This window comes from Bactrocera neohumeralis, chromosome 3, assembly GCF_024586455.1.
Source record: "Bactrocera neohumeralis isolate Rockhampton chromosome 3, APGP_CSIRO_Bneo_wtdbg2-racon-allhic-juicebox.fasta_v2, whole genome shotgun sequence".
Lineage (NCBI taxonomy): Eukaryota > Metazoa > Arthropoda > Insecta > Diptera > Tephritidae > Bactrocera > Bactrocera neohumeralis.
In genome coordinates, this window is record NC_065920.1 from 36,717,640 (window position 1) to 36,744,279 (window position 26,640).

A 26,640-nucleotide genomic window follows, 5' to 3' on the forward strand; every position below is an offset into this window, starting at 1 on the left:
TCTTCTTAATAGCTTGAATTGACTCAAAACGGTGAAGCAGACACTCCAATGGCGACCCTTGGACTCGTGCTTGACCTCGTCGCTGAAAACTGCGCGGCAAAATTGGCGGTGTGACTATTGGCGACATTAGAATTTACATATAGAACCTAGCTTCGTTAGTAATGGCGGTTTGGAAATATAAAAAAAAAAAATATATATATATAAAATATGGATGGAGTAAACAGATGTTAGTTGCGCGCAAAAATATATAATATTAATTGGAATATTCATTGGTCACAGTCCAGGCACGCTCCTGTAGAATGGAAATGTCTAGTATCTCTTTTGCACTTCAAACTTTGGGTGCTTCACGATATGAAATACTGGAAGATGTTTATTGTAATTCGCGACAAGTTTGGAATCCTGAAGGCTGACTACATCACATGAACAACGTAACAGCACTCAATCTGTCATTTTTAAAGACCAGAACTGGTTTATACGTGGCTCACAAACCTACCAGGCTTACCAACCTTACTTAATGTATACAAAAAGTAGATATTTCAACAAAAAGCTGGACATTTTGATGTGACAATTTCCGTTAAAAATTAGTGTTTTTCCACTATTAAGCCAAAATATGGCGAAAAAATCAAGGGAATTACATCATGTTTGGGTCATGAAAAGATTAGTTTATTCTGAAATGAAAAAATATTTTATTGTAAAAGATAAAAATAAAACTCAAAACTTGATTATTTAAGTTTTTCACAGACGTCTTCAGGTGATATGAAAATGGTGTAGATCCTTTCATAATATACAACTTTGTAATATAATTTTTGCCAATAGAACTCGTAGTTTTCTCGAAACAAAGAGTTTTTAACATTTAAAAATTCAACCACCCCTTTTCCTGTACGACCTCAAATCGGACTTTTGTCCTACCACCTGTATAATTTCTTTTTTTTTTTTGCTTTGAAGATTTTGTCTTCAAACAGGTATACACAATTCTCATTACCAAAATTACTACAAGTGAGACATAGTCAGTAAATTGGATAAAATCGGGTGAAAACTTGCCCTAGCCCTCATATAACTAATATCAGGATTTTCAAGCAACCGGTTGACTTTACACCTTATATACATACATATATGGTCAATATCTTCAATACCGATTTTCTGTTTGACGTTGTGCACAAGAACTTTGTATATAAAATCTATCCTTCTAAAATCTATTCCATCTCTCAAATATATCTCAGTTGAAGATGATTTTAATATAATTTTCGCTGAGGGCTGAGTTATATTATTATAAAATATAGTTATAATAATATAACTTTATAAAATATTAAATTCGATTGTAATTTTTTAAATAAACATATGCCAACCCCTGGAGGTATTACCCCGGCTTTAATCCTAGCTGCGAGAGTTTATGGTTATACGCGAACTTAGCCTTTCCATATTTGTTCGTAATAGGCTGGTACACTTTAAGAGCAATTTTGGTGCAAAATTTTAGTCGGAAAATATGTAGATTAAAACCCATTAGAGGGGAAGACCACGGCCATTTATTCAAGATGTTCTTCTCAGATGTGCGCCTTATAATGCAATCACCAATATACAGTTATATATCTTAATTTAATTCTTAGTTAGGGCACTTTACAGGTTTTCGATTAATGACGTTTTGTGAGAGTGGCAGAGCCCATCTACGAGCTCACTCGTACATTATTTGCTAAGACGAATACATGTGCCAAGTTTTTTCCTATATTTCAATTTTTACTCAAGTTACAGCTTTCACAGAAACAGTCGATCGTCCTGATAGCCGGACGATTTTCATAATTGGACAAATTTCATGAACACGACGTTCTCATTATTATTTTTATACAAAAACAATTTCTTCTTCCGGACATGAAAACGTTCCAATGATCGGACTTGGACCCTATTTTGGTAATATTTTGTTCAATTTATCTCTGATAACCGGGTAATGTGTAAATACAATACTCATTCATTCCTGGCTGAGATTAGCTCTCATTTATTTGCATCAATGGATTTATAGAGAGAACAGTTCGGTGAGCAGATAATTTTACGCCGATCTATTGGTTACCAAGATCGTGTGATATCACACCGTTAGACTTTTCTCTGTTGGGATATGTAAAGTCTAAAGTCCATACTGACAAACCCGCTTTGATTCAGGCTTTGGAGCAAAACATCATGTGTGTTATTCGCCAGTTACCAGTCCAAATGCTCGAACAAGTCATCGAAAGTTGGGCTCAACGGATATACCATCTGAGACATAGCCGCGGCAAACATTTGAAAGAATAAATACCAAAGAATGTTCTTTCGAATGATAATAAACATTCCCCATTAAATTTTTAGTTTAGGTGTTTTCTTTTTGAAATTAGAGAACCTCGATATGGATCACCCTTTATATATCAATATGTTGCAAGCGTATAATAAACAGTAAAATATTCGATCAAGAAACGAAATCTAAATTACGAGCCCATGTACATACATACATACAAGTAGATACTTACCCACAACTAGTGAAAATATGTATGTGTATGTATGTATGTGTATGTATGTATGTGTATATGTATATATGTATATACATACGTATATTAGTTATAAAGTACTCATAAACCCCGACATTGATCACACCCTCTTTCATTGTTCACCTTTATGCCGCCAATTGTAAATGTTTGCTGGCTGCAGCAATGTTGAAATGTAAACGAATATGTATGTACATGTGTATGTATCTAGATACTCAACCAGCCACGAACGCGTACGAGTGTGAGTTCTTTCTATAGTTCGTTTAATGCGACCGTGTCGGATGAGTATTTTTAGAATATGAAATCACTTGTCGAAAACCGTCACACTGCCTCAGCATAATATTGTGTTGAAAACTCGACACGGCCTCCACGTGCCCGAGTTCCACGCTGCTTAGCTGGCCAAGCTGCATAGCTGCAGCGCTGCCGCACCGGTCATTGGTATTTTTTCGTTGTTTGTTGCCACTGCTGTTGCATTTACTTTGGTGATGGAGTTGTTGTTTGCTTATGAGTGTGTGCAATTCGCTTTCAAAACCGACATGTGACGACGACAAATCCTGCTTCTTCTACACAAAGCAGTTGCTGTATGTTGTATCGTTTTGTTTTGTTGCAACCACTTGACATATGACTTGTGTACAAACTAGTGCTTACATCGCTTATATGTGTTTGTTTGTCTAAGACACTTTGCTAATTTCGCTTTCACTGTGGCGGTAATACAGAGTTCTTTGCTCGGCTGTGACAAACAATAGATTTTGGCAAACAAGCAGCAATGATAATGGCGGCTGTACAGACTTCGGCGTTTAAGCGACGCAACATTTAATTCAATACAGCCACCATGGCGCTAAAACCAGAGTTGTGGTAGTACCACTAAACGCCAGGAGATTACAGATACAAACATACATAAGTGCATAAATACTCTGCAATCAGGTAATGCTTCACATTATAACACTTTTCAATTAGATATTACTATATGACCTCTGGCATAATTTCCTGTTTATTTAGAAAATCGGTAGACTAGAGTAAATTTGTTTGTTGTCTGTTGTTGAGTCTAAATACTTAACGAAGGATTTGGGAATTTTGTTATATTTATAACCTGAAGAAAGAAACATGCTTTTTTGTGTTTGCAAATAAAGATCATAATTATAATATTGCATATGAATATATTTATACTCATTCAGTCCGATATCAAAAACTGAGTGACTAAATGGCTAAATCGACTCAGCGCGTCACGCAGATTATTTATGTATATGTAAGTGCATGGACCATGGAGGTATATACTCGCATATAGTCAACACCAAATCCCTGTGAACCATATATTGATAGTAACTATTAGGATTACCAATTTCTGAAAAATATCTCAAAAATAGCTATGACAGAATACCATCACAGGTTTGAACCATCACTCCGATTTATATTTAAAACTGAAAAAGCTCCATTTTGTCTAAGAATCTATATAAATATTTAATATTCCTTGACTAATATAACACAGAAACCAAATTAAGACGAAAAAGTCGCTTGCAAAAAAATCGTGTGTGCCGTTTTTGTACACATTTATAGTGTATTGTGCATGCGTGTACATACATATATACATATGTACATACCACATGTGTGTGTAGCGACGCTGTCGTATTCGTCAGCTTACTTATAACGCAATATCATAATAAAAATTTTATTGAGTAAGTAAAGAAGAACAGCGCCAACGACCACAACAGAAGCTTCAGCAACCAGACGATAATTTACTTTTGGGTGTGTATTAGGGTTGGTGATGACGTTGATTTTTGTATTGTATTTTGTCGGTGAACAGTCTCGTAGGGGCACTCTGTTTGCGTGTGGGGCCGGTTCAGCTGAAAGAACGACGCCTAAATACATACATACATACCACTTTGACGCACGAGAATAAAGTGATATTCATTTATTAAAATACAGACGCGAGTATGTGTCTGTGTAAACATGTACATAAGTATGTATGTATATGTTTATGTATGAGTGATTCAGGTACATACTAATAAATAAATGCTTATTTAAATACTTATTTTACGTACGTTACGCTTGTTTCAGTGAAGCAAATGCATGTGAGCTTTTCTACTCTTGTTCTAAGCATTGTGAATGTGTATGTATGTACATATATATGAATGTGTGTATCCAAACCTTCGTAAAAAGCAACAGGGTCGTATACGAAGGGGTGAGAGACGGTAGAAAGACTCTTTTTTTCTCTTTTGTGACTCCAACAGCTTGTGAAGAATCCCCAATTGTATGGACAAAATCGACGTAGACACCATGACCCTTGCAACTGGGATGTCAATATACCAGCGCATTCGCCGTCGCCTCCACCATCGCCATCATCAAAATAAACTTGAATTCGTCGACAACTGAGGTAACCGACTAAGCCGCCGCAAGCAGCGGCATCGACAGCGGCAGTGACAGTAGCAGCGCAGCGACAACAGCAGTGGCAGCGGTTAGACACAGAACAACTGTAACATTTTGCTAGCGTCGTTGGTATTACTGAATCAACTTGCAAGCGGTCCACAACGTATCCGCCGAGTAGACGTGCTCAAAGCTAAACACGAACTTTTCTTATAATTGTATATATTTACCTACATATGTATATCCATATGTATGTACATACATAATGCATTATAATAGAATGAGAAAGGTGAAGCGTAGTTTGAATTAAATTTAAACGAAAATTATAAGAATATGACGCTAAAAAGTGATCCAAAACGAAGTGAATGAACAAATTTATTTGAACAGAAACATTTTTGGCAACCAGTGAAAAGCATTCTGAACATAAATACATACATATACATATATGTATCTATGTACACGAGAACATTTAAACAAATCTAACACCTGGAAAAAATACAGATATTAAAATCATACAATTGTATGAATACACATACATACATATGTATATGAAAGTAAATAAGTATGTGAGAATATACAACTTTAAAGTTGATATGAACAAATACTTACGTAAACTAAAAATCATTCGAAGGGGAAATTTGAAATGAAATATGCCTGATAATCCGAAAAATTGCCAAAAAAAAAACATAATGTCATGTAAAAATAAAAACAGGCAGCGTGCAAAAAAACATTCTCTCTGGAAGTATGTATGTACATACATACATACATATGTATATGTATATGCATGTATAAAACATAATGTACCTGAAAACAAACATTTACACATGATATCGACTCAATGTATTTGTTAGTGTACGCACGCAACGCTGCCATAGCTAAAAACAGTGCGAATTTTAGTAGCTGCCGCTGTTTGCTGGTGTGCGTGCGCGCCGAATGGAACCTAGGTCAATATTGTTTCTAGTGCGACGAGAGAAATTATAAGCAGTCGACTTGCAGCAATGGCTAGATATGCTTATACATATGTATGTACATAAGTGAGCTTTTGGTGGGAGTTAAGGGAGCCACGATATCAACTATACAGCAAATAATATAAAATGTTTGACAAAGGGAAAAAGCTGCCGAGCCTAGAGGCTCTCAAACGCTTTCACTCATATTTACGCTAGTATATCGAGAAAAAGAGCGAAAGCAGTAAATTGGCAATGCAAAATTAATTAACGCTAATATAATAAGCTAAAATGACTTGTTCCTAAAATACCATTAGTGTTCTGACTGCTATAAACAGTCTAACTGTTGCTTTCGTTCTTTGTTTTTTTCCTAAAACCCCTTACTCGTAGATCAGCGGGGCACAATGCGCGTGTGCCGATGAAACATCTACCAACAATTTGTGTTAAACACAAATAAAAGCGTCGGAAACATCTCAACGCACTGTTTAAATACTCTCACATATACTCGTATACATATATGTATGCATATATTGTCAATGTATTTGGAAAAACGTGAATGCTGCTAACTTAATGCATAACGTATTGAGTGCCTTGGCAAGTTTAACCATACGCTTTATCTACAAAAACAACATTAATAAAAAGTACACACACACACATGTACACCTTTCCACATTATGAGCTACAATTTAGGTTCTAATCGGATCGTTGCTCATTCCGAAACAATTCCAAGACACACACTCGCCTAAATTGTACCGCTGAAAGCACGCTATATCCGAAATAGCGCATAACGCCCGCGCGACTTCAACTTAGTGCTAACTGAACCTGAAGTGAAACGAGCGAACAACTTTTGTTAATATTTTATTTTAGAATAATTTAACGTGTCTAGTACTAATAAGTAATATCTATGATTTGTGTATTTCAGTGTCATTGACGTTTCTGTTACTAAAAAGTTCAGAACGAAACAAATAAAGAAAACTTTTGGTGTAAATTTATAACACTCAAATTAATCAAATATATTTTAATAAGTAAACAATCTAAAAGCTATAAGCTGACGAGTATTTTACTTCGTGCATATGTGTTTTAAATAAGGAGCACAAACTTTTCAACCGGACAAAGAATCGAAATTGCACTAAAAAACGGCTTTTATGGTAAGTAAAGTAAGAGAAAGTGTTGTAATTTTTAAATATATATAGCTATGGACAAATATTTAGCGCACTTGAATTCATAATTACAAATATTGCTGTTACTTGTAATAGAGTGATATTTCCATAATTAGGAGATCAATACTGCTTTTCACGCCTCTTTAAATGAGTAGGAAAATAACCGTTATCTTTCTATTCAGATGTTGCTAATATGATTATGTTAAATTTCGCAATAAAACTATTGGACAATGATTTAGCGCACTTATAGTTTTCGGTCATTAGTTGTGTTTGATTGAACAAATAACCGCTCTCAGTTGTGAAGTTGTTAATAGTTAATTTTATTACAAATTGTAATTAAATGCCAAAAGAATAATACTGTTAATTTGAAAAAAAGAAGAATTATTTGGGACATTTACAAAAACAGTATAAACCAAGTAAAAAGAGTGAATATAGTGAACTGTTGCAGAAAAATGTTGTACAATGCAATCAAAAATGTTAAAAGTGACCCCAATCTGTTATCTCAAAACATAATTCGTAGAAAATGTGAAGCTGATCCTTTCAAATCCTCTCGCGCAATTATGGTCGAAGTCAATGCAGAATTGGGTTTAAACATGTCAAATGCGGAGACGTTTAAGTGAAAATATTTTGTTTGGGCGTGTGAGCATAAAAATACTACTACTGACGAAAAAGAATAAAGTATGTACGTTTGGCATTCGCTTATAGCTACAGATCAAAAGATTTAAATTTTTGGAAAATGATACTTTTTACGGATGAAACTGCACATTGGTCCTGATGGAAAAACATTTGTACATCAAGAGAGCAACCAAGAAGTCTATCCAAAATATACCAAAAAGACCATAAAGCACGGCGGAGGAAATTTAAAAGTTTTGTTTGTCGTTTTCCTGGCTTGGTCTTGGACCACTACTAAAGATAGAAGAGAACATGGATAAATTTGCATATCTTACTAAGGAATATAACGGAGCCTACACCTATGATGTTATGCCAGCAGATTGGATCTTTATGCACGATAACGATCCCCAGCATATTGGAAAAACTAGCTTAGGCAAGTAAATGGTCAATTTGTTGATTGGCCAGCGAAAGATCCAAATCTAAAGTCGATTGAAAACTTGTGGAATGAAGTCAAAGGAAAAATTGGGCAAAGAAAATTTAAGAATTGCAACGATCCTTGAGAAGGAGTGGAGGTAATAACCAGGATAAATATAATATCAAAGAATTTCACGCCACTTGTTAATAATATTTATTTTGTCTAATATAGCTTTTAAAGTGCCCTAAATACTTGTTCAAGTCAATTTTGACTCAAGAATGTATACTGAACCAAACACTGTTTATTAATTATAAAAAACTAAGTATTTTTACTAAAACTTAAAATTATTCAAAATAATTAGATAAAAAACTTTTGCGCAATATAACGGTTTTACTTTCTTTAACTGTAAGTGCGCTAAGTCTCTGTCCTGAGCTGTATGTATGCTATGATCAAATCGGAGTGTTGACGGCTGGCCGAAGCAAGTCTTTTTAATATCGAAGAGCTCTTACCTCGGGTCTGCCGCATGACATGATAGTCAATTGTGTCGAATGGGAAAGCTGTGGAAGATATAATAAGTCAATTCAAAAATTCATATGAGTTTCCGGACATGGTGTTCAATTGATAGTCATTCGAGTAAATTACACACGATGTGGAAAAACGCAACAGTCGGCTGGCAAGGTTATGTATTTTGGAAAGCGAATGGAAAAATTATTTTTTTGACAACCTTGAAGGACGAAGGACTATTACTTTGCATCATTCGAACTTTTGAAGAATGAAATTGCCCGATTTGAAAAAATGTAACTGCTCTCCCTGTAAGACAATATACCGTGTCACAAGTCGTTGAAAACGATGATCAAATTCATGAATTGGGCTTTGAATTGTTTCCGCATCCACCGTATTCTTCAGATCTGGCCCCAGCAAAAAGTGGGAGGATCGCTATATGTTGAATAAAAAAACGAATTTTGTGGTAGGCCGGGGTATTTTCAATTGGCCCCTCAAAGTGGCATGAGACATAGTCCGGTTAAAAGTTAGCTGAAAAATTTTTGGGTAAAGGTAAAGAGAGAAATTTTTATACTTAAATATATTATCTTGAACTTGTTAAGAAACATTTAAAGATTTATTAGAAGATGTTATACTCATTAATCGCAATTGATGATTATATATACAATTTTTGTAGCTAATTTGCGAAATGACAGAAACCGTTTTGTCGAACCAACTAAAAGGTGCTGAATCCCACAGGCAAATTTTCATCCATCTCATACGCTTGTTTAACAAAAGTGTACGTAACATATAGAAAATGTATGGTATAAGATGTGAGTTTACTGTTTTTGTTAATTACTTCTTCTCGGTAGTGTTTCAATATGAAAAAAAATGTTCTTCAAGATTTATATTAGTCTACCGTGTGAAGAAATTTTTCCACAACTTCGAAAACCTCACAGTGCAGAATTTGGCGTTTTTGAATTACTACAGCGAAGTGTGATGTTCAGTTCATAACAAGCTATAACACCTTATAATCAGGAATGGTCATCATTGTAATATTAATTTAATATTTGCCTTTTGCTTTTATGCGAGAATTTTTTTACTTTAACACTTCTTGGAACGGATGAAAAATAGGGTATAAAAGAAAAGCTATTCGACAAAGAACGTACAATACATACTTACATTTTTAAAGCTACTCAACCTAATTTCAAAATGGTTTCCAGACAAAAATAGGCGCTGCCCAACATATTTTGTTTTTGGTTATCTATTTTACTCACGTTATGATTTTTACGTTCTTTGTGTACATTTTTTATCAGAATAGCTCGCATTTGTCGCTTCAAGGCCACTTAAACGAGAAATAACGAAATATATAAAAACATATATTTTTGACATACATTCATACATAGTTATTCTGTATGTTTTCTTTGTAGTAGCAGGCAAATGTACGTGTGTATGCATATGTGTTCGCACAAGCTTACTGAATTTGCAAATCATTAAAGTATGTACATATGTACTATGTATATATGTATATGCATGTACGGGAATAAAGTCTGTGTACATCACTAGATCTTTGAAAAAAAAATATTCATATACATACTTACATATGTATGTATATATGTAAATTAAATGGGATATCAAGAATTACTACTTGTATTATGGTACACGTAATAATTATTCTATTATCATTTCTATTAACAAAGCAATTGTTGTCACCTTCAAGAAAGAACTTAACCAGTTTTTTCCAAAAATTCCAAATTATTAGCATTATAGGCCCCATAAAAATATTAATTTCGTCATAGTAGCACTAGCGAAGTTTAATAATTCAATTTTTCCAATCAAAGAGCTGTCCCTGTTCGAAAATGTTTTTGCCGTTATCACCTAAACTGATAACACCATGGTTCGATCGAAACAAACTTTTCGAATTGTTTAACTTAAAAATATATATGTATGTATGTACATACTATTTCAGCCGAAATTTTCAGCTTTGTAATAATTCGCAATCGGAAATTGAGATTGTGGACACATACTTCACCCTTTCCGATTTTGGCTTACAGAGGGGACAATGCCCCTGAAGTTTTCGCAGGAATTTTGGCCCAAAACTGTCAGACTAATCGTACTTCATTACGCTGTGCTAACTTGTATTATAAATAACATTCCACCATATCTCTTGCGTGACCCACAGATTATTTGATAAATCTCATGTTTGTCGGCGCACGTAGGGAATATCAATCAAGAGCTGCTATGGTAAAGTCTAATAAAATGTGTACGACATTTACGCTGTGCATATATGTACATGTGTATATATATATATATGTATGTATGTTGTAGAAGTACATATTGGTTTAAGATAAGAATAATTGTGAAATAATACTACTGGGTGTATTAATATCGACGGAATATTCAATAGTATTTCAGATTTAGATATAGATTTCACAACGAAGATCTGACCTTTAACATTTGAAGTTTTCTATATTGATATAAAAACAAAATATATATTTTTTTCTTTGTTTGTTTTGTAAATCAGTTTGATTAACCGTTGTTTTTATACTCTCTCAACATGTTTCTACAGAGGATAATAATTTTATTTACCTAACGATTGTTTGCATCACCGAAAACTAATCGACATTGTTATAGAGTTATGTATGCATATACTTATGTATAAATGATCAGGACGATGATCTGCCTGTCTGCCTGTTCGTCTATCTCTGCAAGCAATACCTTGACTGAAATTTGAGATATCGTGATAAAATTGTTTACATACGGTCGTTGGCGCTCCCACAAAATATCGTTAAACGAAAACCTACAAAGTTTTGAAACGAAGCTTCAAATTAAGTTACAAAACACTAATATGGATAACTATCCGATAATAAATATCAAATTTCACACCCGAGATGACGCGAAAGAGTTTTGTAGGACCAGTATCAAAATTGGACCTGACAGCTCCTACTTTTTAGTGAAATCCCATATGTTAAGACCTACTTGACCTATTGCAACATAATTTGGTTCATACATAGCATTATTTTGATATTTGTATAAATTTGAATTTGTGAAAATTGGCGATATCGAAAAAACCATACCCTCATATATCGTACTTTTAAATTCCATATGGTTCTTTCACTTTATATATGTATATGTACATAGGTTGCCTTTAATATTTCGGGATTTGTCAACCCTAGTGCTGCAATCTGACAACTCAAAACTTTTTCGTAAACTTTAACATTTTTAATGGTATAAAAAATCAGAACCTTTTGATATATGAGCGCTATTTGTGTTGTTTACAGTTACTTAAAATATTCATCTCAGTCAAAAGGTGGAGTTAAAATGCAAACATTTCCCCCCGATTATGTTGTACAACTTTCGACTTGGATTAACTCAGCAACAGTGGATTGATGGACTTAATTAAATTTTTGTCGATGAAGCTCCATTAAGGATCAGTTTTTATCGATGCTATGGTGAATTCAATCGAGGTCGTAGTTCCAAGATGAAACTATTGATGATGTGCGCAAACTGATAGAGCATGTATGCGAAACTGTAAATTCTAGGTGGTATACAATCCCTTTATTGTCAGTTCTCTTTCAAGAAATTATGAAAACCAATCACCGAGGTTGGATCACTCTTCACCACGACATTGCAAACTCTCACACATCGATTGAAAGAACAGCATTTTTGAGCACTCAAAAGATCGATTTAATGAGTTATCTTCCGAAGAGTCGTCGTATATTTCATACAGATCATCGTTCCATCGAATGCGATATTCGCCGTAGCCAACGCGCAAAGGACCATAAATCTTTCGCAGAACCTTTCTCTCGAAAACTCATAACGTCACTTCATCAGTTGTTATAATCGTCCATGCCTCTGCACCATATAGCAGGACGAGAATAATGAGTGACTTATAGAGTTTTGTTTGAGAGGGGACTTTACTGTTGGCAAGAGTTATTCTGTGTAGGATTTCGAGGCTGACATTGTTTGAGGTTTTTATGATAGACGAAATTATCTACAACTTCGAAGTTCTGACTGTTAACAATGACGAAAGTTTGTTTGATGACAGGAGATATTTCATCTTGCCCTCGTTCACTGTCAGACCCATCTGCTTCGCTTCCTTATCCATCCTGGAGAAAGCAGAACTAACGGCGCAGCTCGAATTATTTTAATTATTTTCTCCAAGAGCAGATTGAAGTAGCCGTGCGATAGGGAGGCGCCTTGTCTGAAACCTCGTTTGCTATCGAACGGCTTGGAGAGGTTCTTCCTGACCATGACGGAGCTTTTGGTATTGCTGAACGTCTGTTTACATAGCCGTATTAGTTTTGCGGGGATAGCAAATTCAGACATCGTGGCATAAAGGCAGCTCCTTTTCGTGCTGTCAAAAGCGGCTTTTAAATCGACAAAAAGGTGGTGAGTGTCTATTCTCTTCTCACGGGTCTTTTCCCAGATTTGGCGCGTATTGAACATCTGGTCGGTAGTTAATTTTCAGGTCTAAAGCCACACTGAAAAGGTCCAATCAGATTGTTAACGGTATGCGATGTTTAGGAGACTTATCCCACGGTATTTGCCGCAGATTGTGGGTCTTTGTGGATTGTGCAGAGCAGAGCAGAGGTCGGCAATCCATCGGCCCCCACCGCTTTGTTGTTCTTCGGACGGGCAATTGCTATTCGAACCTTTTCATGGTCGGTCAATAGAACATCTGTTCCATCGCCGTCGATTGCGAATGCATGTGGCTTCCCTCTTCAACTCTCGGTATCTATCCCATCCCGCACGTGTTGTGGTCTATCGTAACGTTGTGAGGTAGGCGTCTGTTTTCTCTACGCTGCGACATGGCACTCCTCGTCGTACCAGCTGTTGCTTTTTCCGAAAACTAATGGTTTCAGTTGCAGCTGTACGTAGGGAGTTTGAAATACCGTCCCACAGTTCCCTTATACCGAGTTGTTGACGAGTGCTCTCTGGGAATAGGAGTGCTAATCCTAATCGCCTCAGTCCTTGTCCCGTACATCGCAGTTATTGGACGACGGTGATGTCAGCCTTCACTCTAACGAGGACATTAACCAGCTGGGCAGTGGCACCTTCCCAATTAAGGGACCGGACATTCCAGGGCGGCTCTCATCCGAGGCTGTCGACTAGTTTTCATTGGTAGTGTTTTTAACGTAGCGGGTCCCAAACCCAGCGCACAAGCCTGTGGAGAGGATGTTTCACCTTCTCGATTTATCTCGCCTTCAAACGTATGTTCTTTTGCTACCCAGAGGATACTTGGTCTAGGACTGGAAGTCGTGAGCTGATGGGAGCCGGCATGAAAATTGGCCAATGGGTGTGGCACCGCCCACTTTTTAGTGAAACCACATATCTCGGGACTCGACCAAACGTTTTCGACTTTGCGAAAATGGACGAAACCAGACAAAACCACGCCTACTACTCAGTTTCTAGTGCAGACATTAAGAAGCAATTAATATTATATAACGGGATAAAACTTTGCACGAATAGTGTCTTTAGTGTGTGTCACCTTATGACCAAAATTTGTTTAAATCCAATAAAAACTATTGAAGCTCCTAGATACCGAATGTTTAGACTACGGTGCTTATACTTGACTTTTAATCGAAAATGTCGGTAAAAGTGTGGTATATATAACTGAAATTAAGAGATAATCCTTTACTTTTTATTTGTCAAAAATTGGTTGAACCGGACCAATACTTCCCTTTGCCCCCGTATACTTAATATAAAGATTTTAGAATATGTGAGTTATCCCAATGAAAGAGTGTTTTTTACTCATAACAATGTGCCTTTGGGCCTAAAATAGATAAATTTTACCGAAATCTTGGTCTAGCCCCCGTATAACTAATATCAGGATTTTCGGACATCCGGCTGACTTTATCTCTATATTATCTTAAAGTATTTTCTTGGCTTTGATTCCTGCAAGTTGCAAGATTGTAAAAGGTTCAGTTGCACCGGACCTTAGCCCTTCCTTACTTGTTTATTTTATTATAATGATCTCTAAAAATGTCTGGTTTTTTGTTGCTTATATTTTTTCCGTTTAAATTTAAAAAATATTATTACTAAAAACTTAATAAGCCCTTAAAATGCACATATGAATTTATTTAATTAATTAGTTTGCCCAATTAAGCGGGATTCCTATAATTTAACGAATTGCGCAATTATACGAGTTTTAGTTAATAGACTCCCCCGGTTACTTGGATCAAAACTGTTGCTGTTTTTGAAATGCAATTATCCGGGAGATACTGTATTATGCAGCATCATGTTGCAATAATATAATAATACAGGGTGGGCCAAAAGAAACCAAGGGGTGTAAAAGTTTAATAACTTTTTCGTTTATTAATTTTTTTTTTATTTTTTCTTTCAGATTATATCATATACAAAAGGGAAATTTTTTTACACTAAGTATGAAAAATGATGTATCATAAATGACCGCCGTTTTCAGCTATGCACTGATGGGCTCTTTTTAGAGCATTTTCCATAACATCTTTCAAAACTTGTGGCTGTAGCGTTCGAATTTCTGCACCAATGTTTGCCTTGAGTTCAAGGATTGTCTCTGGCTTGTTCACATACACTCGCTCCTTCAAATAACCCCAAAGAAAATAGTCGGGTGCTGTCAAATCTGGCGATCGCGCTGGCCAAATAATTTCCGAATTTCTGGAAATTATTCGCCCTCCAAAAATTTGACTTAAAAGTGCCATTGTGTCTCGGGCAGGACGTAAAAAATTTTCTATCATAAACCGATACCGCTCTCCATTTACGGTTACAGCACTTCCATCTTCATTCTCGAAGAAGTAAGGCCCAATGACATTTTCAGATGTGATCCCACACCATACTGTACACCTGATGGGGTGTAATTGGCATTGATGAATGGCTCTTGGATTTTGAGAACACCAGAACCTACAGTTCTGCTTATTAACAAAGCCATTCAAATGAAAATGAGCTTCATCACTCATAATCAAATTTTTTATAAAGTTGATTTCATTTCTGGCCAACTTTTGAAATTTAGCTGCAAAATTTAGACGTTGGCGATGATCTGCGGGTTTTAATTCTTGCACCATTTGCGCCGTAGTGACGTACGGGACATTCCTAGCTGAGCAGAACGCCTTCTGGCAGATGTTTCTGGTGCTTCGTTAACACTTTGCTGTACTCGTTCAATATTTTCCGCAGTGCGACTTAAACGTGGTCTACCGGTTCGAAGCGTTACGCTGCCATGTTGGTGATTACGATCAACTAAGCAACGAATCATTGCTTCAGAGGCCGAAATTCTGACGTTAAAATGTCGACGATATGCTCTTTGCGTTAAAATAATTGATCTCTGGTTTAAATAATAAAATTCTATTGTTCTGCTTCTCTGTTCAGTTGTGTACCTCTCCATTATAAATTCTCCAAGTGTTGTCTATATAATCTGTAAGAAAAAATAAAAAAAAATTAATAAACGAAAAAGTTATTAAACTTTTACACCCCTTGGTTTCTTTTGGCCCACCCTGTACATGGCTGATAAGCAATTGCTGTTTGCTTTCTATTATTTTCATATTCAAAACCTAAACTTACATATACATATATGTACATATGTATATAAATCAACTAACGCTTACCTTATAAGAAACTCTGCCGAAGTTTGATTCGGCTGGCCCAATAGTACCCAAAATTGTAATGTTGCGTTGGGCATAGCTCAATTATATTCATACATATGTATGTATGTACATACATACATCTACGCAAACACCGTATATGTACATACCTTAACATCTTTTTAATCCTCCATTCTTTATTTGCCGAATTTTCGTTTTGCCGTTCATTGACCCTTACTAAAAAAGAGGTTGCGGTAGCTGTTCTGCCGTTGCTGTAACATACAACCACACAGCGCGAAAACAAGTATCATGACGTGAAACTCAGCCTTTAAGCATGAGTGCTGCTTATTTCTCTCAATGTTATACCTATATTTAACCATTTAACGGGCTTTTTCAATAATCTAAAAAATCATAAATATATCAACAAGTGCATATTCTTTTGGAATTATATATAGTATGTATATATGTATATAATATACACCAATTGGGGAGTCATAAAATGATGGAATAATTTCCATAACAAGTAGGAAAGGGCTAAGTTCAGGTGTAATCGAACCCAACGCTTAAGAAATTCCTTCAGGTGCTGGCAAAATTTAACATTGAACAAGTTAGAAAGGCTAAGCAAGGGCACAAACCTTATATCGTAATTTATATAGGGTCTAGGGCAATTTCGATTTTATACACTTTAGGCACAAAGATGCAGCGTTATTAGAAAAACCCGTTCCCTCAATTTTGTCGATGACGCTAAATAAAATATTGATTTGATTCACCCATTTTTGACTTACATGTTTATTATTATTAGAAAACGATTCCATCAAAATTTGTATAATATATCGCACAGATTGACCGATCTTTTCGTTTGCAATTGAAACTTTGAAACAATCATTAGGTGAACGAAACTATTATACTATGTAGCAATATGTTGCAAAAGTATACAAATCGAGTACTTATATAGAAAAAAAGTCTATATGACAAGATACCTTCCCAAAATTTAGGATATATTTTTATGCAGTGCAGCGCTACAATATTCATTCCTATTCAGGATATAAAAACATGCTTACATTAACACTGCAATGAATCAATCCTGACCATATCTGGTACACACAACAAACTACTTCATTTAGTTGAATTTATTATACTTGCACAAGACCACGTCATACACGACTACCTAAGTTGGCCACATTTTTGGAAAAAAAATAGTTAAGTGACTACAAAGTTACCATCGTAATATTTTTCCAATTAAACTGTGTTGCCGAACGATTACGAAAAAGGCGATACTCAGCTTTCTACAGAATATACTGCCCAAATTGTTTACCTGACCTGGGCGGGCTGTCACATGTAAATTGTATATCTAAAGCCGCGAAGTAATTCTCTTTTAAATTTACACATATTTTAAATTTACAAATTTTTTTTTTTTTTTTGTTTTAATTGCGCTCATTATCATGAAAATTAACAGGGTTTAATTTCTCACCTGGCAAGAACAACAGACAGTTGTATACAATGTTGTCGAGTACAGCATTTTGTTAGAAAATGCGTGCCTGTGAGCACTCATACTTATACATAAGTATCTGCAAACTTATGCACATTCGCTTACATTGGGTTTGCATTGAAAAACACACAAAAAATTATGTCTACAGCTGACGACAGCGCTGCTGAGAAAGTTCTCCGCAGACTATGCCGACGTCAACCGATTCAACAGAGCGTCGTTGAATAAAATGTAAGTTGTGCAAAAAAGTGCAAAACTTGGCTACGGCTACTACAACGTTGGCGAATATAACAGCTTTGAACTTGAACTACACGTGGAGGCAGTGCAACGGTTTTCAACTGCATGCTGCTCAAAGTGCATGTGTGCTTAGGTCCGTGCAGTTTTGTCTGGGAGGCATTGTACGAGTTTTCAACAGACGAACTGCGCCAAATGCATACGAAGCAAAACGAAGTATAGAAACAATGAATAACTGCGGCGCAGGAACGCACAGAACGGAGAGTAATTTCAGATATAAATGCACAGGCATATGTACATTTGTACATACATATGTATATGCAAATTTGCCGGTATGTGTACTTACAAGAGAGTTTTACATTTTTTGCGAAAATTCCCATTTAACATATTTTTTTAAACTTCTCATCAAGCACACTTAATGGCCTATCTTAGACACATACACACAATTTTTAGTCTAGTGAGATGACATTCATCTTCAAACGCTTGAAACGTGATTTAGAAATCAGCCGTCTGAAGAATATCTCTAGGGATAAGTTTGAACAACGAAGTTCATTGATAGTGATTCGAGATGTGATAAGTTTCAATATGAATAAATAAGGTTTTGTTATTATACTAGTATGGATGAGTAAGTGAGCGTTTAAGACCGAATTAATACCAGAAGTTTAGTGGCCTGAAATCGCTGAGTGGTATATAATGAGACTATTTCGAAAATGATATACAAATGTATGTACATATTCCCTTCTCAGATAAGATTATTCATTAAAAAATAATTTAGTTTACTTTTGAACTAATTTTATTTTATTCCGAATGTCAAATATGCGATTAAAAAAAAAAACAAAAATAAGTTAACTTCCGTTGTACCGAAAATACAAATACAAAAAAGGCCTTACAAGAACTTTAATCGGTCAGTTTGTATGGCAGCTATATGTACAGAGACTCGATCTGAACAATTTTTTCCAATATTACATCATTGCTTTGGACAATAACACATGCCAAATTTCCGATTTTAATTCCGGTGTTTCCGTTAGTATGATATTTATGTATGTATATGCTATACAAGTATTTCGCCCGATCCGACAAATGAGCAGCTTGACTAGTTCACATACATACATACATATAAGTACAAACAGACGGACAAACAGACAAACAGACTGACGCACCTGATCATTTATATACATACATATGTACATACATATGTACATACATTCATACTTTATATCCTCTCTGACGTTTCCTTTTGGGTATTACAAAACATAGTAGCAAATACGATTTACCCCGTTCAGGATATATGTACATATGTACATACATACATACATATAATTGTTAAGAACATGTTTGATAACTAATGTCAGGAATGAAATGGAGAATTGCGCATGACTTTTCTACTGCTGGCGCTTCCGTTCCTTTGTGTCATTTAGCAAAATACTTAATGTTTTATTATTTACGGAAAACTTATTAATCTTTAACCAATAATGGTGTAAAACCTTTTAATTGACAATAAAAGTTTACCTTAACTGGTGATAGAAAGTTCCAAAGGATTTGAGTGATCACGAAAGATTTTTCGTGTGAGCAGCACATCAGTTTTATACCGTTTTGTGAGCAATAACTGACTGAGCGAATCAAGCTGGTTATTTATCTGGGAAACATTTACTTATTTAGATTGAAAAGGAGATAAGGGGCTATACCAGTGTAAAACATGAAAAATTAGGCGATTTTCGTGAATTTTTTTAAGAGAAAGTACGCAATTGAATATTTAGAACTTCTTTAAACGTAATAAGGTATATTTTCAGCTATATTTTAAGTTTTTTTTTTTTTACAAAAGTGTTGAAAAATAACGGAGTTATGGACTGTCTTCGGAGGTGCCAAAAAAAAGAGTGCCCCAACTGCTGGCATGAAACAAAAAAATTAAAAAAGTTTATTAAACTTAAGGATATTTCCTATACAATGACCTATGATCTTTGAAAAATTTCAAAAATTAACAACATGGCGTAATTTTGAAAAAAAAAATAGTTTTTTTAGTTAAAAAATGATCGTTTTTTAATGCCAAATTGACAATTTTCAAACAATCAAAAAGATCGTAGGTCATTGAATAGTAAATGTATTCAACAATACAATTTGAAGTCGATCGGTTAATTTCTCTTTGAGTTATGATGCCAGCAATTTTGAAAAATGTCGTTTCGAAAAAAAACGCGTTTAAAGTTTCACTTATGTATGCATATATTTGTACCAGCGACTGCTCTTTAGAACGCTGCCATCTATTCAACTATTCAAGATACGACCTTGCCGATTTCACAGGATTTCCACAGATTGTAGAAATATAAACTATCGAAAAAGCAAATAATTTTTTTGAAAGTGTTACACTGGTATAGACCCTTAAATAAAACTTCAGCTGAGTTTGGCTCAAGTTCAGAATCCCAAAAAAGAGTTTGTTTGATGTGAATTTTAAATGCTTTAACTTCAATTTAATGGAAATACATACGAACGTAGCGGTATATGATCGCAAACGTCACATGTCCGCATTCAATAAAGTGTGAATAGACTATGGCCACAAGCAGAAACTAAAGTAAATAATGTAAGTTAGACAAGAAGCTTTCAGGGTTTTATATTGAAGTATGCACATGAATTTACATTTAGTGTGTGTACACAGTACTCAATTCCAAAAATAGAAAAAGAGCTTCGAAATTCATAAGTACGTTTTTCTTAATTTTTATATGCGTATCTATATACATATGTATGTATATATCCATAAGTATATGGATCCGTGCACAAATTACACAAGTGTTCATTGACCTCTTGCTGAAGAACAAAGTTGAACGCGATGATAATAATGACTAGCTGTATCCCCATACATAAATATGTACATATACACGTCCAAAAGTCTGCCAGTCAACACACCCATTGTTAGAGGGTGACGCCACATAGCCAATGTGTACTTAAATATAACTGTGTATATGTAAGCACTTATAAAGCTATGTATGCGCATATGCACATGTATGTGTGTTTGTTTGTATGCATTTCAATTGGTAAATTTAAGCGCTCCTAACCATTTCTATCTTTGGCCTAATAATGTATCACTTTCGTTGCAACCAGTCGAACTCACTAACATTACCCCGTACTGTCGAAATTAGGAACAACAGCCATCGAAAATATCATCACCTGTTATTACTTACACTGTTCATATTCATGCATATGTACTACATTAAAATACAAAAACACTAAAGCTCAGATACGTTGATAATGTGTAGATATATATACATACATATATGTATAAGTAGAAGCCGGTTTCAGTGCTATCCCAACAAAGTAACGGTAATGTAACGCTCTTACTCTTGGTGGACAGGTAGATATTATAAGCGGCAAATGAACCCGATCACTACACATCTATAAGCCAACAATAATTTAAACATACTTACATTCAAATTTCCATATGTATGTATACATACATACCATATGCATATGTACATAACTTACATACATACATACATATATACGTACAAGAAAAAAACACTCGTGTTAACGGACTAATGAACTTGCCAAGCTCCAATTTGTGATCGACAACAACTTCGTATATCCATACGTGCCATATGTATGTACATATGTATATACATATTTTATATATGTATATATGTACATATACATATGTATATATTTAAGTATGTACATTAGTCAGTATACATATACATACATATGTATGCATGCTTACGATAAATGTGTGTGTATATTCGTAATAAAAATATAATAAGAAGTACGAATGCCGACCGCCCATCAAACTTTTAGTTGTCCCCCAATCACGATTTCATGAACACTGCATGAACACACTATGTTCCGTTTTCTTCGCTTTAGCTCTGCCTTTTTAATTTTTTTTCGTGCGCGGCAATGTTAATGAACTTTTGTGCTACTTTTTTATTATTAAACAAAGCTAAAGAAATATACTACATAGCTACCGAAAAGTAATGTTGTATGTACATATGTATGAGTGTACTATATACATATGTATGTATGTATGTACATGCGTGTGGAAAAATTAAGAAAAAAGGGCGAGCAATATTCACATTTGAACATAATCATGCACAAATATACATAGTATCTTTGCATAGGGTTTATTGAGCTTTTTATAAATCTATGAATGTAGAACATACCATATAGTACAATGGAGTATGTGTGTGCATACCCACATAGTATATATGTACATATGTAAATTTAAGCGTGATTAATCTTAAAACGTTTTAAATTTTGTTTACTTACATACGCACAGGCGAATGGATATTTTAAATGTGCCCAGCACTATGGTATTCTCATAATTCTCCAAAATGACATTATCCAATCGAAAGTTTAAATAGTTTACCAAATTTGTGAATCAAGGCATACACCACGAAAGATAAATTCACCTATTTTATTAAATTCTCTGTTATTGTAGATTTGTAGCAAAAATACGTAGTCCTAATCTACTTGCAATGGACTCATCACAAAATGTACGCTCAGGCGCTTAATTTCCACTCCCGCAATATTTTAGTCGAGAAATAATTGTGTTTATAAAACTTCGTCGTGGTCGGACACAAGCCAGTAAGAACCATACAACTATTTTAGACTGATGTGTACAACATACAGTATTGTATTTAAGGTAACGGAGTTATTTCACCCATTTTGGGATCAAACTAAAATATGCTCAAATAAATGATACATTCAATTTCATTAAAATATGTATGTATCTTACACATGGACCTATAAATATACATATACTTATGCATGTATGTAAATATAATGCATAAAAAAATTATAAGAATTCCATTTCGTATGAAATACTTGTATTCCGTATATGGGGTTGGAAAGGTTGTGGACAGATTTCGATAATTTTACCTTAGATGCGCAGCAATTTGATTACCTGTTATATAGGAACGATACAAACGGCTCACCCAACTTTGTATACATATTTAGATCCATCTATTCGAAGGCAAATTTTAAAATAAAAACTCTACATTCAAAAACTTTCAATTTTTCATACCAATGTGTGCTTTACGAAAAAAACTCTCAATTTATTTTAACAAATATAAGTTGTATTTCACATTTGCCAGCATGTTATGTCAACAATAGCACCCGTGATCCATACATGTGTAGGCTAATTGGCAAAAGGGTTTCTTCATATCAGAAATACATTCATATCAGCTATAATTAAAAAAATAATATTTTTTTATTTAAGAATTGGAAAGATTTGCTAATAATGCGATATGAAAAATACTTTAACGACGAAGCAAAGAAAGCAATAGTTATGTCAGAATAAACGCTTTGCTTCTCTTTGTCGACTGCTGCTTGGCAAAGCGTAAAAAGATGAGAGTTGCCCAACATTTTGCTTCACCTTGCTGCGCAAAACATACAATCGAACTTTTCTGTCAAAACAAATGTCTGACGCAAAGCGAAGCAGCTAATATAAGTACATTTTTATATTAGTAATTACATTTTGTGTCTAACACTTGTATTAGTATGGTGGCGGATGTGATTCCCCCTAAATGCGCCAAAGAAAATCGCTAGTAAAACATTACAACTCTGTAAATACGCTACGAACGTCGTGTAATTCATTTGCTTACGAATTAGAAATGCCAGTCTCAATTGAGAAAGCTTTGTGTTTGAGCGTTTTCTACTAAAATTACCTCACGCACAAAAATAGTCTGTAAGAATGTCACTCACGCGCCATGTTATGCTATGCCTTCCATTACCACACATAAAGTGTGAGCATCACATAGAACTGTGTATCAGACATGTAGACTTACTTACATGCGTTCATTGGAAAAAGAAAACTGCGTAGCTTTATCTAATTTCAAAGTTGTTGGGTTTTTCTCCTCAGCTTATGATTCGGGGGAAATTCTTCTTGTACATTGCGCTTTGGTAAGTCCCGTTGTTTTTATTGCGTATTACATACATATGTGCACCCATACCTATATATTTAAATATTTGACGTATGTGTTTGTATCAATGTATTCTGTAGACGGTGGTGGTGGAAGTTCTTGTTTGGTGAGGCATGGTGGTAGAAAGCATAATTTTCGGCTGCTCACCCACCAGTCTGCGGCCTACTATCTAACGTTGAACTTGGCAATCGCAGCAAACGAAACGGCCATGTGGAAAGCTACAGCGGATACTCTGAAATAAGAAAAGAGACACAAAAAAAAATATATGTAGGAAAAACATAAATCGTGACTGAAGCTATGATTCTTCTAAATCGGATGTTATATGGATAAATTTTAATAAAATGTTTTAAAAATGGCCGATGTAAAGAATCGTAAATCTAATGTACACATGAAATATATATTAAAGACGCTTAAAAGAATGCAAAAAAATACGCAGAATGACAGTTTTTGCAGCTATTCTAAAAGTGACTTTAAAGGTTTAAAAAAAGTTTTGAAAATATTCAAAAAACAAGCGTTGAAAACAAACAGCGGAAAGAGAATGAAGTTGGTGGTTTAAAGTTTTCAATAATGAAAGTGAATAAAATGCAAATAAAAGAAAATAGGATTGTATAAAACAATAATAATAATAAAGGATAGGATAGCAATATAATTAATTAATCGCATACAAATAATTAAGCGAAACCAAATGTACAAAATGTCAAGCCAAATATAAAAAATAGTAAAAACTACATTGTCACAAAATAGTGTGTGAAAATGCCAAAAAAAAAAATCAATCTTACGAGCTTAGAAAAATATAAATTAACTAAGCGAAAACCTCTAAACATGAAGTAAAAACAAAAATATTAAAAAAGGAATGGTACAAATAAAAATATGAATATGCGAAATGTGGAAAGTGGAAAGTGGCAAAGCAATGCACTGTTAAATTCGTTACCGTAAAGAACAGTAAGAATACATGCACTCCATATGTACATATGTACATATGTATGTAAGTAATGCACAGGCGATATAATAGAAAATCGGCACGTTTGGACACTATAAAGATATGTAATTTTAAACCCCAATTCTAACTCCAACCAACTACCTTGATACTGTTCTAAGACTGAAACGGAAAATAGGAATGACTGATTTATGAAATAATTCGTGAAACCAATGACTGATCTGAAGACTGCAATTGCTAGCGAGGCGAATAAACATTTATAACGATTATTTAGATAAGAAAGCATCAGCTTTCAACACCATTCATTGGTATTGAGAAATTATTCATATGTACCATACATCCATACATAAACATAGATTGTTCGTAGATCAAACAGATCATCGAACTACGCGTTAATAACATAATGGCACAACGCAACAACAATGGCAAAAGCGCCAACAACGGCAACAATTGGCGTTCAAAGCAAAACTGGATTAAAGATGTGCTCTCCAAGTCGGGCACAGAGTTAATGGAGATAACGACAACGACAGCGCCAATGAAGAAAACGCCTAATGGAAGTCAAAAGATCATGAGCAGACGAGTAAGGAATAAAAAGAACACTGTAGATTCCTCAGCCAACGTTGCTAAAAAAGGTGCGTTTCCCAATATACATTTTTACAAACAGCATAAAACATATGTATGCACATACAAATCTGCATGTATGTGTGTAAATTGTTTTCGCTTTCCTTCCGTCAAAGTTGTTAAAAGCTCCAACATTTGTCACCGGTATACGCGAGCTAGAACACTCTCTGACACAAACATTTATTTGTGCTTGTATTAAGTTGAAGAGAAAAAATCTACATGTATTCATATATTTACACATGTGTGCATTGGAAAAGCTCTCTTTATTTATTAACAAAACTGAGCTTTTGCCATGAACAACCGGTAATCGGAAAACCCCCACAATGCCTGATAGCAAAAGCATCACTGGTTAAGCGGGGTTGTTTCCCTAAGTCCTTACACACATATGTATGTACGTGCACTCCTAAACATATTAACTATTAGAAATATGTATTATATTTGAGCCCAAATAATAACGAATCACTTTCTATTACGTGCCGTCGCCAAAGAAAGGAAGAAAAAACAAATAATTTGAACGCGTCCTTATGTATATTTTAACTTAACGCTTGTATACATACATACGTATGTAGGTTCACATGTAGACATGACGGAGCTTTTTGAAAGTGAAAGGTACTCATGCCGCCGGGGCATTCGCCATAAGGGTGGCTTTTCCGATTGCTTCAATCTACACATTTTCCAACCTCACCATCGTTGACTGTCGCCGTACACACGCAAGCGTACAAACATATCTACATACATATGTACATATGTATGTATGTGGGTTATTGAATTTGCACTTTGCTTTTGCTTTATTTTGCTATGGCGTTGAGGGCCATGGTTTCATTTGGATATTGTTGATGGTGGCAGTGCCGTTGTGAAATAGTGTATGCATTAACGATGCCAGGGTGGGTATGAAAGCAAAAGTGCTTCTATGTATGTGAATGTGTTTCAAGTGCATAGCTTTTGTGTTCGAATTTATGATGCGTTGAGATATGTACACATATACATACATTTATGTGAGTGAACCAAAGCTAGTGCTTATCGTATTCACTGCATTGCGCATGCCTTTAGTTCTCAAGAAGTTGATTACTTCATCAGTACATTGCGCTGCTGCAAACCAAATAACAGGTCAATTGCAAGTCCTCGGCCTACCACAGTAAAACCCTTTTTTTCGTTTTTTTTACTTTCGATACTATTTTTGTATTACGATTTATCCTTTGCTTCAAAATAGGCCTCAGTTCCTGCGATCACTTCTTCATTCGACTCAAATTTCTTCCAAGCGAGCATTCTTTTGAGACCTGAGAACTGGAAATAGTCGGCAATTCCGTCTTTCAAACGGTCCAATACCGCTATGTAATAGTCGTCTTTTGTAGACTGTTTTGGTGTTTTCGTGGATACAAAGTTTTTGCTTCAACTGTATTTTTTTCCTCCAAAAATAATATTTTATCAACATG

General features: G+C 34.9%; 1 protein-coding gene across 6 annotated transcripts in view; it reads left to right on the top strand.

Annotated features, from left to right (window-relative positions):
* Nucleotides 1-4,999: 4,999 nt before the first annotated feature.
* LOC126753427 (Krueppel homolog 1) overlaps nt 5,000-26,640 on the top strand; it is a 28,346-nt gene continuing 6,705 nt past the window's right edge. Inside the window, exons 1-2 of one of the 6 annotated variants that reach the window (XM_050464861.1) lie at nt 5,000-5,154; nt 6,732-6,957. Coding sequence is in view for 2 of the 6 variants with exons in the window: in XM_050464865.1 (XP_050320822.1) it covers nt 24,990-25,218 (229 nt within the window). In the remaining 4 variants the exon portion in view is untranslated. Of the gene's footprint in view, nt 6,958-24,377; nt 25,219-26,640 lie in introns of those variants that run through there. The other 5 variants (XM_050464863.1, XM_050464864.1, XM_050464862.1 and 2 more) reach the window with 5 other exon arrangements.